The sequence below is a fragment of the Rhinolophus sinicus genome, chromosome 17, assembly GCF_057876585.1.
Source record: "Rhinolophus sinicus isolate RSI-liver-muscle chromosome 17, RSI-T2T, whole genome shotgun sequence".
Taxonomy (NCBI): Eukaryota; Metazoa; Chordata; class Mammalia; order Chiroptera; family Rhinolophidae; genus Rhinolophus; species Rhinolophus sinicus.
This window is the reverse complement of record NC_142517.1, coordinates 181934689-181948108: the sequence shown is the minus strand read 5'-3', so window position 1 is coordinate 181948108 and position 13420 is coordinate 181934689. Positions and strand designations below refer to the sequence as shown.

The 13420-nt window shown below is 34.6% G+C and overlaps 1 protein-coding gene across 2 annotated transcripts in view; it reads left to right on the top strand.

Annotated features, from left to right (window-relative positions):
- Window positions 1-13420, top strand: part of SATB2 (SATB homeobox 2) — a 179315-nt gene that overhangs the window by 6564 nt on the left and 159331 nt on the right. For both annotated transcript variants that reach the window (XM_074339724.2, XM_019746481.3), the window contains one exon: window positions 7-234. In XM_074339724.2, coding sequence (XP_074195825.1) covers window positions 66-234 — 169 coding nt within the window. In that variant the 5' untranslated portion in view covers window positions 7-65. The remainder of the gene's footprint in view (window positions 1-6; window positions 235-13420) is intronic.

Sequence of the window (13420 nt, the reverse complement as noted above, 5' to 3'; positions counted from 1 at the left end):
CCCTAGGTCCCTGCGCGTTTTATTGCGACCTGCCGGTGGGAACTTTGTCTCCGAGTCGGAGCAGCATGGAGCGGCGGAGCGAGAGCCCGTGTCTGCGGGACAGCCCCGACCGGCGGAGCGGCAGCCCCGACGTCAAGGGGCCTCCTCCGGTGAAGGTGGCCCGGCTAGAGCAGAACGGCAGCCCCATGGGAGCCCGCGGGAGGCCCAACGGCGCCGTGGCCAAGGCCGTGGGAGGTAACAGCCCCGAGCGAGGAGGCGCGCGCAGCCGGCGGCCCGGTGATAATGGCCCGGGTGTCAGGGTTCAGGTTGATTAGGCGCTGTCGCGGTGTAGGATTACAGGAAGTGAATTCCAGGTTGCCAAATAATATCCCCGTCGCCTCTCATCTGCAACTGGTAGCTTCATCTTGAGTTAAAACAAGAAAGTGGTTTACCCAGAGGGTGGCATTTTTTGGGCACTTTGCCACTGTGTGCTGAGGTGTTGGCAGGTTTATGTCACAGCCAGCTAACTGTTTCTAGATTTTCCTAGAGAGTTTTTAGTGATTTAACTCTTTTTCCTTGCCTCAGAGTATCTGTTGTAGGGATGAAGTTTAGGTGCATTTGCTTTTGTGGACTGGTCTTTAATAGTCGGGCTAGTACAGGAGCAAGAGTGTTGTTACTTTGTAGTCAGGTCAGTGCTTTGAGACAAATGAGTAACAAGTGTGAATTTTTCCTACCACGTTTCAAGTGTGAGATAAAGAATCATTATGAATCTATCAGGCCCTTAGAGGCTTTAATGCTACTGTTTCCTACAAAGTTTAAAGTCATATGCATTTGTAACTTTGTTATGAATTATAGCACAGCAGGTAAAAATAGCATAGTAGCCTTATGGGGAGACATGGTTCCCTTTCCAAGAATGTAATATTATTTAAACAAAATCTTTTGTAGTTTTTACTACTCAAACAACTACTTTTCTTTTAACATGGTTAGAAAAAGTAATTTTATAAAATGAAGCTATGCAAAAAAATTAAATATTAAAATATTTTGAGGTTTATATGCCATTTGCTTAGTTGTTTTTTTTTTACAAATAAAACACAGTTTTACATGGTATATAGTTTTATTGTGTTCAGGATAAATCACTAGTTTAAATTTTTTGCTTCTAAAGTTTTTTTGTCCTAATATTTTAAACAGTAGCCTAATTATAATTCTTAATACTAGCCTGCCTGAAATGATACAAAACCCTGATAAAACTTGGTGATAAGCTCCAACCTCATGCTCTAATAGCTGTAGTATACATTTTGAAGTAAATACTTAACTCTACCATGTTCCCTCTCTTTTAAAGAGTTAAAAATAGGCATTTTATAAAGGAACAGGTTTTTATTTTTACTTATGTTGCAATTACTATTTCTTAATGGTAGACATTCAGGATGATTTGCCTTAGTTCCTTATATTAATCATCTCCCCTGAGAAACATGCATTCTCTCAATTTGTAAAGTTTTTAAAAAAATGATTTCGCTGTAGATTATGGCTTATATATTCCATTTTATGGACTTGAAGATATACTTTAATGAAGCAAAAGAAAACTTGATAGTTCTGTGACCCACTTTTTAAAAGTGGTGTTTATTAAAGTGTTGTCTTGAGACTGGAACAATAACTTCAGACTTTTCACCTTTTAGTATATGCATGTAAGAAAGAAAACTATATAGTGAATATGGTAGAACCAAATGTGAGATGACGTGAAATGTGCTGATAACGTTTGATTAAAAATCCTTTTGAAATCTTTGGAGGGGATGTATAAAGAAAAAACTTGGGCTTGCAATTTTGGCTTATTTCTGAAGACCTAGTAAAATTCACTAAATTGAGAGAAATCTCTAAATATTTTAGAATGTAATTATTAACAATTATGCTTCCCTAAAACAAGTTTTTTTCCCCCTATGTTATATTGAACTATGAAAGAAACTGCCTAATTTTATTGACCCAGGGCTACTTTTAGTGTAAAATAGTCATTACTTTTCATGTTTTCTGAGACTATAATTCACACTGACCACTTATTATAAATTTGTTATAAACTGAAATTATTAAATCTTGGTGATGAATAATAGATTTGTTTCAAAAAGCTGCTTTAGTCACTTTTTCTGTGCTTCCACTTCATTTAGTAATATCAAAGTTCTTACTAGCTGTTTCCTAAACTGAAAATAAAGATGACATTATTTTGTCTCAACAGGTACCATTTATAATGCTTAATAGTAAAGTGGTTAAAATACATATGGTAGATTTTAAAGGATTTTTTTTTTAAAAGAGATTTTACTCTATATATAGCATAATAGGTTGTTTGGAAAGATTTTAATTTAGAAAGCTTTAAAACTGTAACAACTTAGAACATAAAATTTCAATAATACAAAGTTTTCTTATTGAATGTTAATGATTATTTTGGGGGTTTAAGTTTATATACAGTAGTTTCCACGTGTACATTGAGATGTTAATGATTTCATTTCTTTGTAACTTTTAATCATATATATAGATTGGAGAAAAGCAAAGCTTTTAAAAATGCACATTCTAAATTAAAAAAATGTTTAAAATATATTTCTAGTTAGCAGTTCTTGATAATTGATTTTCTTTTTTGGGAACACAGGGTAATTAAAAATAGATTATATTTTTATCACCCTACGTCCTTTTGTTTAAATTTTCTTTATGAAGCAATATAGTAAGTATAGACAACGACAAAAATATTTATAGCTCTGCATCTTTTATTTTCATTTTCAGATATATTGCAGTCTTATCAATGTGGTAAAGATGGCTATAATAATATGTTTTTAAAACAGAGCTCAAAATTTGGGAGGGTGTATTTGTTAATCTTTAGTGATTTTCTTTCTTAAAAGCTCCCCCCTAAAAATAGAGGGAATCATTAAGTTAATTAGTTGCCCAATAAAATGGCAGTTTATCTTCCTGTAGCTTTTGATAAACAGGCGAGTAAATGTTTCTGAATGCATTGGTTGCAATAGTAAATTATTTTGCTGTTCTACTGTTTCTAGGGAGAGAGAGAGTTTGGTATGTTTTTTGGTGAGAACTAAGTGTTCATAAAAAAGACATTATTTTAGTGTCTGGATTTAACTAGTTGAGGTGATAGATACACTATAACAGACTTCAAGTTTTCGTTTTAATAGGGGACTTAAAAGTTAGTGAATTGTTTACAATGTGGTTAGCTTTAGAAGACTATAGGAAAGTAGATCAGTTTTGCTTTGTCTTTCCAACACTTTCTAGGATGTTTTTGCTCTTATCTAAGCAATATTTTAAAGCATGTATGTAATAAAATATAAGTGCTCAGATGTGTATGACAGTCAGATTTTATAGAAGGTCCTTAGGAAAAAAAAAGCTAATATCTCTTTAAAAAACATATGAAGGCTGGGAGAGAGTTTAGAGCAAGCAAGAGCACGGTGGTGTTGACAGCTTTATATCCCTGCTGGGTAACATTCACTTACTAGAATTGGCGTCCCCTCTCAGCTAGTAATTCACTCCATAAGGATTTTGAAAAAGGATGATTAATGGTAGGGAAATTTATATGTGTGAAATTGGTGATTAAAACTTACATATCTACTTGAAGATTTAGAAAATGAAAAGATTATTAAGGATTATTAGGAAGATCCTTTTTATCACTATTAGCATAAGTACCATGTTTCCCCGAAAATAAGAGCTAGCCGGACCATTAGCTATAATGTGTCTTTTGGAGCAAAAATTAATATAAGACCCAGTCTTGTTTTACTATAATATAAGATGGGTCTTATATGATATGATGTGATATGATATGATAGGATATGATACCAGGTCTTATATTAATTTTTGCTCTAAAAGACGCATTAGAGATGATTGTCCAGCTAGGTCTTATTTTTTGGGGAAACGGTACCTAAAGTGTTCTGCTGTATGTAATGCTTCAGCCATGCATCCTACAGCATAAAAGGAAAGTGATGCCAGTCAAGTTTCCAAAGGCAGCAAGGTGTTGTGCTTTTCTCCTGGACTGCTGAAAGGCACTGGCCAGTTGTGCTTTAATAGCAATACATTATTGTGCTTCATTCATTGTTAACACAAGCAGTTTCATTTTTTAATGTTTGGTTTAAAGAACTTTCAGACAGCTTTATTTAAACTGAATGAACAGCGCTTGAGTATACCAGATGGTGTATTTGCTGATAGGAGGCATTAAACATCAGAAATCTTTTTGATATTTTTCATTTTCCTGTGAATTTTGATGATTTTATTGGTGTTAAATGTTCTAGATTTTTGGGGGAAATGTTTAAACAGTGGGAATGTCTTTTAGAGATTTTTGTTGTTTGGGGGAAAAAGCATTAGTTTTTAAAAGAATTGAATTTTGTTAAAGAATTGTCTGTTGAAGTTGTCTTATGACTAGTTGACCAGAAGGAGACCTATTCTTGCTACCAGGCAGCTGTGTCAAGAATATAACTCTTGTTGCAAGGAGAAAAAAAATTACGATTTAAATGCACATTGATGTATTCAAATAGGAAAGCGAATGTGATCATGATTGCTGGGCAAAACCTCGTTTAGAGATGTCTGTATTGTCTACAACAATGGCTAGTCTGTCTACATGGAGAAGTTTCCTTTTCAATTAAGCAAAGAAATGCAGTTCAGGTTAGGTGTAGTCACCATATTAGCAGTTGTAGAGAGACAGTGTGAAAGGGGTGCAGATATGAAAGGGTATAGATATTGATGTATTGAAATGTGTAAAATACTTAGAAATTTAGAAACCTATTGTTAACATGGGAAAAATGGAGAAAGCATTAAATTCATTTTAGCCCAGGATGAACACCATTATGCTTATAGGGAGGAATCATGCTATTACTTCAAAAGAGAAAAGATTGTATTTTCCTCTTCCACTCCACTTGTCTTTTTTTAAGGGTTTAAGATCTTTTAAATAGAATGAACTTAGGCTTTGGGGTCATCCAACAATCTACCATGTCCTCTGTAGTTTTGCTGAGGTAGAAAAATAGCCCTTCTCTAAAGTGTTTTTAGTCTTTGGCCTGTTATTAAAATAAAGATATACTTGGTTAAAAAAAATATATGCAATGGAACATACACATTAAACAGAACATAGGGTATCCGCCCCTCAAGTCCTGAGCATAATTTGATGTTTTGAGTAGTTTTGGAAGCCTTATGTTCCATCAGCAGAAACCCACTGACCATTATATGTTCAAAATCATCTGCAGTGAAATGTGTGTGTATGTGTGTGTGCATTGGAACTACATAGATGTCCCTGAAGGCATCTGTTTTTTAACCCTTGTAGAAAATAAGCAATATCCTTCTTTCCCAGGGGGTTGTAACTAACAGAATCAGTTTCTATATCTTAGATTTCCTATGTTATCTTCTCTCCTTTTTTGAATGTACCTGTAGGGAGGGAAACAGAATAATCATTATTTATTAGCTATCTAAAATTATGAATGAGTTATTTTAAGAATATGAAAATCAGTTTTATCACTGGCAAGACACGGTCATTATTTGGTATATCCGATAAGCAATCAAGTTTGTTAGTTACACTTTGATAATTTAAACCTCACCCCCCAACTTTTTTTTTTTAAACGAATTTAGTGTAGAGGCAGTTTATGTGTATATATCAAAAAAGACATATTAAATTAATAGTGCTAGATGAATTGCAAATTGTATTATTTTCTTTGGTCTTATTAGAGTTGTTAGGTTTCTGTTGAGATAAAAATGACCCAATTTCTCACCATTAAAAAAGTTTTTTATCACTAATAATCTCACATTCAGTGCATTGAATATGTACATAGTTTTATTTCAGGAAGCCAAACTTTATCCTATATAGCATGTAAACAAATAAAAAGTCCTTTATACTCTTTTATCTAATAAGGAGGCTTTTCTTTTAAAGCTGTACATCTAATGTGTGGTGACCTAGTAGTTTTTACTATCTTCCTTACATGAATACTGAGATACAATGGCATTTTCGAACATATTTAAAGATGAAGCATTTGACAAAAGTTGTATGTGTAACAGTTTGTCAGTGAAAAGTGACAAGTGGGAAATGACAAATGAAATGTTGGCATCATCACTCTTTATTTTGATAAAATGTCTCAATTTGCAGTGATATAATACTGTTTCATATTATTTCATGAGTGTGTGAGATGCATGAGGAAATTTAGATTTTGTGAACGGAAAATTAGCAGCCCAAACTCTCTTTTCAGAAGCTTTGGCAGCAAGTTCCTCTACCTCCCAACTCCCCAAGAATAAGAACAGCAGTGAAATGTTGGATCTAACCCATACATTTTAACTCATTATTTTTTTTGGGGGAAAAAAAAGTAAAGAAAGAACTGAAAATGGTTTCAAGTAGGAGACCTTTATGCTTAGCTGGAAAAATGAAGAAGAGAGTTTGTCTTTTAGTTTCCATTCTTTTCTTTATAGCAATTTTAAAATGAATGATTTCCCTCAGCTGACTTTGATTGTATGGAGCCTTTCTCACTTCCAGTCACCACTGCTCTCCAGCATTAATTTAGGGTGCCAGTAAGGAGAGCTGTGCATTCCTTTGATTTTAAAGTGCAACGGAGATTTGAAAATGTCTGTGTGTTAAAAATGGATTTTTATATACAAAGGATTCATCATCCTACTACTTACGAGTAACGTGATAGATATTTCAAAGTCAAAGCAGGCGGCCCTGAGTGGAACTGAGGTATGAGTTAAAACAAAAGCCAGTTGAGGACTTACAGATTTCCAAAAAAGCGCAGACGTAGCCTCTGTAGTGTGTTATTTTCCATTTTCTATAGTCACATTGGTTCTCTTATTGTCAGTGATCAACCAAACATTTATTTTCTTCTTTTTTATGAAACAAGCCCCACAGCACTTGATGCTACACAGTGTTTATATAAAAATGTTCCTGGTGGAGTTTTCAGAACCATGGAAGTCTATCTATATAATTTTTTTTGTTTTCAATTAACAGAATTGTTTTGCTGTTTAATAGCAAGTGGTTTAAAAATTGGGGTAAATCAATATAATTAAGTGGTAGTGAAAGGTCGCATTAGAAATTATCTTCTACAACTTGAATCTTTTGCTTCTCATTTGCAAAGTCTTACATATTCCAGATTTTTAAAAAACTAGGTAAAAATGACCTTATGGACTAAATGTGCCTTAGATATATAATTATGGCAGTTGGATTTGTGGTATATATATATATATATATATATGTTTTTTTATTTTTAATTGAGGTGTACACCTTTAAAACCTAAAAATAAATCAGAGAATATAATAGTTACTAGTTTGGCAAATGCTTAAAATGAAGAAAAAAAGCATTAACAAAAATTTCAAGAATTTGAACCTTGAAATAAAGTTATCAACAAATTATGCCAGTCTTATAGTAAGAATATTCTTTATTTGTGGTTATGACACCTTAGGATAATAAAACTCGGGGAAATATATTTCAGTTTTAGTTGCTCCCGGTATTATTACTATTTGGTAGTATATAAGCAAATTTGGTTTTGCTCTTAACTAGTTGCCTTATCATTAGCATGGAGTGCTAACTTAGCACAGTAGGTTATTAAACTGTAGTATAACGTAATGCAAAGATCAAAAAATTAAGGGGAAACACTATAAGCTATCACTTATGAAAAGAGATGCATTTCATATCAGACTGGTGCCCACTCATGGTTGCACAGTTACGAAAATGTGCACAGCAGCTTGGGGACTTCCTTTATTTTGTTGAAGATTTGCACAGGTATGAAAAAATTTAGTAGAGACTCTAGTTAGAGCAAATGTTTTCCAAAAACTAAGATTTGACAGAGATGAGTTGTGCTTTTCATAGAAATAATTTGAACTTCATCACATCAACACAGACATCTTTTTTTTCCTTCTAAAAGTATCTTTGACTTATTTTGGCTGGAAAGTAAGTGTATCAGCTCTTTTATAAGTGGGTAAGATCCATTTTCATATTTCCTTATTCCCTATATTAAAATTGCATACATTTATTGCATAGATTCCAATTATTTCTACATATAAGGAAAGGCAAAATTGATAGCTTATTAGGAAAATGCATTCATATCAAAACTCTTCAAATAGCAGTATTTTCAAAACATTTTTTTTTTTTTGGTTAACAGAATAAGAAGAACTTTCTTTTGTCATAATCCAAAGATGTTAAGAGAGCAACATGATAAATGTCTCTTTAAGTGTTGTAGTAAAAGAAAATGACTTGCCTTCTGAGGCAGTGGAGAGTTTATGTTGTTTTGGACCCATTTCCCAAGCAGTGATCGAAAACAGATTACAATAACAATTATACAGTCAGAAGATGCAATATCCATTTCTGCTTTAATTGAGTGAAAGAATAATAAAAACATCATTAAGAAAAATGAGGTGGACCTGTCACACCATGTACAAATTTTTCGTCTTGGAGAAGCTGCAGAATCACTGAAGTGCTTTTCACTCACTTTGTCGTGTTTATTAGCTCAACTCTGTTTTGGGGAGAGATCATCCAGTTCTTGCTCGTCCCTGGGAAGTGCTGAGTGGAGCCCTTGGGAGGTGGTTGCTTGGGAGACATGAAAAGTGCTCACTGATTTCGTCTTCATATATAGTTTGAGAAGGAAAATCACATTTTCTTAGAGTCCCTGTAAGGTATAACTGCCTCTTTTTTTTTTTTCTTTTTTTTTTTCACCTGTGTAAATGGAAGTCAAAAGTGATGAATGTTCCTCTTGTTATAGATCCATGCCAAGTAAGGGTTAGGTGTCCGGGCCTGCTGTTCTTTCTCCTCTGGAGGTCATAACCAGGCTGAGGGGAGGGAGAGAGTTGAAGGTGAATAATGAGCACCCTTATTTCTTCTCGGCCCACATGAATTTGTGGAGCATTCTGAGTTCCCATGTGTATGGAAATGTTAGCATGTCCTGATGTTCACTCAGGTGACATAGACTGTCACCCGAGATGCACAGGCTCCGGCCTCCATCTGCAATCCCTGGAACCGTTACATTGATAATCCTTCACATTGCTGAGCCTCCAAGCCCTCAGTCCCCAGAGTGGAGCTTTCAGCAACTTGGAGCGGGCCGGCCGGCAGCAGCCAAAATCAGTGGCTAGTGTTCTTTCACTCTAGGCTGTATTTCTTACTCTATTCATAGAAATTGTGATCTCCTGGAAACTTGGGTGATGACAGTGGAGTTGGCCCAGACAGTGGAGTTAACCCCTGCTCTACTAAAACTGCAAATAATGTTGGCCATCAGAACAGCTGGGGCCCAAGGTTGGCGTCTGTTGACAGAGTTAGAGGACAATATTTCTGTCATCTGCAGCTAAGAGTTTTCTTGGGGTAAATATTTAGAAACCTTTCTGAGGGTGGCAAAATGAAAGGAGTAAGATAGGCAGTAAACCGTTCCTGCTGGAGGTCTCAGTCCCAAAACTGTCCCAAGCATACTCCCCTTCAGAGTGGAATTTATATCTAACAGCTCAAAAGGCTTAAAAAAAAAAAAAAATCAGTCCAGAGAGTCTAGTTAATAGTGCTTTCATTAAAATACTTTTGTCAGCAAAACGTTTTTCAATTTTAACATTTACATAACCTAATAGCATTGACGAATGCCACGAGCTTTAAGGGTCTATTAGTGGTTCTGTTCTTCTGGACTTTATAACTTAAACCTAAACATTAATTCTGGGTGGAACTTGGCATAATGTCTTTTTTGCCTTGGAGGGGATTTTTGTTGTACAATAAAAAAAAAAAAGGCTTTTTTTTTTTTTTTTTTTTTTCGTGCAGTCACCTTCTCCATGTTTCCCCTCCTCTGAGTAAATAGCAGTTAAATAGTCAAGGTTTTCAAAGGGCTTATTTAATTTTAAAAAAGTAGTGGTTATTTTAGGTGAATTTAATAATTTTCCATTAGTTCACATTGCAAACTAGTGCTTTTGCTATTAACAAGAGAGATCTGTGAGGCTGATAATGCAATGAAAATATTTCTTTCTTTCTCTCTCATGTACTAAAGTTGTGTGATAAAATTTTTTTTTTTTACAAAATTGTATTTGATAACCCTTGAAACTTATAAATCAGTTACTTGTCGTCTTTACTAGAAGCTGAGAGACAAAAAATTCTTTATTTACATCACCTGAAATTATAACATTGACTAGAAGGAAAGAAGTTGGAATCTCACTATAAAGTACAAAAGTGACTGTATTCCGCAGTATTAGTTATTTTAGAAAACACACTTAAACTGGGATTCTTAAAATGATCTTTTCTATATATTAATACTATGTTAAAGTTAAATTACTATAGGAAACTGACTACAAGGAAATTGTGAAATTAAGAAACAAGTGAAGAAACCTTGCCATCATTTGAAAACCAGAGGGTGTTGAGAATGCAAGTGAAGGTACATGCGTGGAAAAAAGTGTATATGGGGGAGAGTGGTGCTGAAAGCCAGGGAATTGCCGACCCTTTGCCTGGCTTTCAGCTTACGACAAGGCTCCAGTCAGACAAGATTTTGTCCCATAGATTTGGCAGATGTGGTATTAAGAGACCAAACACCCTTTGTTATTGAGGGCATCTAAGAGGAGCAAATTGTTCTTTGAAAGGGAAGTTACTACACATTTAAGACCCACATAAAGGTACTTTATAAGGGTAAATAAGGTGATCCTGATTTTTTTCCCTTTTCAAATGAATCTCTAGGTAACATTCAGCAAAACGAACTCTGTTTACTGGCCCATTCATATAGTAAGTTTGAGCCTTAAGCACATTTTTACAGCTAACTTATAAATCTCCTCAAACTGGAGCTTACCATTGAAAGCCTGCCAATGCTGTCACAAATGGTCATTAGTTCCCTAGAGACTTTGAAGAGAAAAAGAACCGTAGGAAACTGCCGTGACTTTTGTAAGAACCATTTTGTTGCACGTGTACTTTTTTTTGCCGCCATGGCAAAACTGCCTGGGGACCCACCTGCACGTTCAGGATTGATACTGTACATTCTCCGATGGAAATGCGTAGAATTCCAATTAGCACAGGGTCAGAGTATAAATGTACCTCTTTTCACACTGTTCCAAGTGGTTAGTGGAAAACAAGCTGCAAAGTAATTCCCTTGGCCCCCCAATAAAAAGATTTATAGCAAAATAATTCTCAGCCCCATAATGGGACTGTTGTAGGTTTGTGTTTGATATTTATAAGACTGAAATACAGTCCATGTACCCAAACGAAGCATTTATTGTAAACAAGTTAACTGCCAAGAGCTTATATTCTGTCAAACATAATTATATTGAAGATTGATGTATAGCTTGAAAGTGAGTTTGAGGGAGACAGTTCTTTTTAACCAAAGAAAGCTTCTGAGATGCAGCTCTTTTCTTCCTGTGATATGACTCAGTGACATCCTCTTGCTCACAGCCAGCTTTTCATATATATACATATATATATATACACATATACATATATATGTATATATATGTATATATAATAAACACAGGCTTGCTCTTTGAAAACATATCTGTTTGTTGATCCTACTTCTGTTAAAATAAAGAAATGAACTTATATTCATGGAAACTGTTAGGTATAATTTCTTTTATCATTTTTATCTAGATCTGGGCAGGGATGGTGCTAAGATGCATCTCTCACCATGACAGGCCAGGCCTCCTTCAGCGGCGTTCACACCCAAACCTACACTATACCTCTAAGATAACCCCAAAAGGAACCTCTTTCTCCTTTAATGCGGAGTCTGAAAAGGAGTCTTTGATTTGTCTTTCTGTTATTTTTGTGTTGATTTTGGGAGATTAGAGCTATTTCGAAACCGCCACCTTTTGAGGCTAAGAAATTATTTTAGAGTTAAAGAATTTATGAATCCAGGGAATCTTATGGGAGTGAAATCTTTTTGAAATTGAAATTTTTCATATCTGGGATTACCCCAAATTTAAAATGGTGTAGTACTTTTCCAGAATAGGGTTTTTTTTTTTGTTGTTTTTTTTTGTTTTGTTTTCTTTAAGGAAGGTAGAAATTTGTATTTTAGTATAAAGATTTATCACTTTTTTCAGGAGGCAAATCACTTTGGGTTTTGGTGACACTTCTCAAAGATAGTTCAAAGTAGAATAATATTCCTCCTTTGGCGGGGTGGTATCCTTTGCATAATATGAAGGATGAAAAGATTTTCAATGAATTTATATACAGTGGCTTAAGGGGTCTCTTAGGTTTTTTACATTAAATTTAATATTTTCTTTGGGAAATTATATAAATTATAAAGGGGATGTCTTAGAATCATAAAGTGAAAAAATATACTAGTTTTCTCTGTTCTGTTTTTCTTATTTAAGTAATTCCTATAAATTACACAGGTACATACATATATACTTAAAATATCTTGTCTGGGAAGTAGTCCATCAGCGGGGATCCGAGTTTCCCCAGTCTGTATGCTGGGTTTTATTAACTTCGTCTCAGTCACAACAATAATATCCTATGTATTGCAATCCACAGATTTCAGTGTCCCCTTAGGGAACTGCAGAATACACACTATGATTTTCACTTTCTTACTCTCTCCTCCTAGTCTTTTCTTTTTCTCTTCCTATTGTTAGCCTTCTCTAGAGCTTGGTTGCTGTTACATCTCAGTAGAGGCATTTGTTGGGTACAAGAAAGAGACTGGCTTTTAGTAGCTGGGAGAGGATGGTGATGGCAGCCTGAGTGTTTAAGGTCGGCTTTGTGAAATCTGCATTTATTTCATAGTGATGATTTTTACACATCTACTAAACATCATTACATATCCTTACATGCTGTTTGAACCCTAAACATAGACAGTAGAATTTCCTTTTGTGAGGGAGAAAGGCTTTCATTTTTCACGATAAAAACTTTACCTTTTCAGGGTAAATTTTTTTTTTTTTTTTTTATAAAATTCTCTCCACTCTAGTATGATTTCCTATGGGGCTTTGCACCAGTGTTTGATCTCAATTTTTAATAATTTTGGTAAGTTAAACTCCCCAAAGAAAACATGCTTGTGCTATGAAATATTCCCACTAGAAATCTGAGCAGTCTTGTCTTATTGAGAGCTGAGTGCTTGATTCCTTTATTAATTCCTTGCTGGAGAACCTCAGTACAGCTAACCTTTCCTTAATACTACACTGGAGAAATTAATCAACATATTTTTTTTTAAATTTTAATTGTTAAATTTGATAAAATAACATGTAGGCAGAGCTCAAAATCTGAGATGATAAAGCCAATCTTAGTATAAAGACAATTTTTACTGACTCTCTTTTGACTTAATGGGACTACTCTGATTTGCAAATTCCTTTTCCAGAGATGATAATGAGAATGAGGGGAGTGGTGAATATATCTCTACTTAAATACTGTTTAAAATGTTATCCTCTGAGAAGCCGCCACAATAAAATTTTACTTAATGGAGGACAGAAATCCTGGTATTAATGAACTATGGTATAGTCAGTTTAACATGCCATCGAGTCTCAAGATTTATGAATATATGCGTTTCTAATCCATTGGGAAAAGAACCTCAAGAATTTA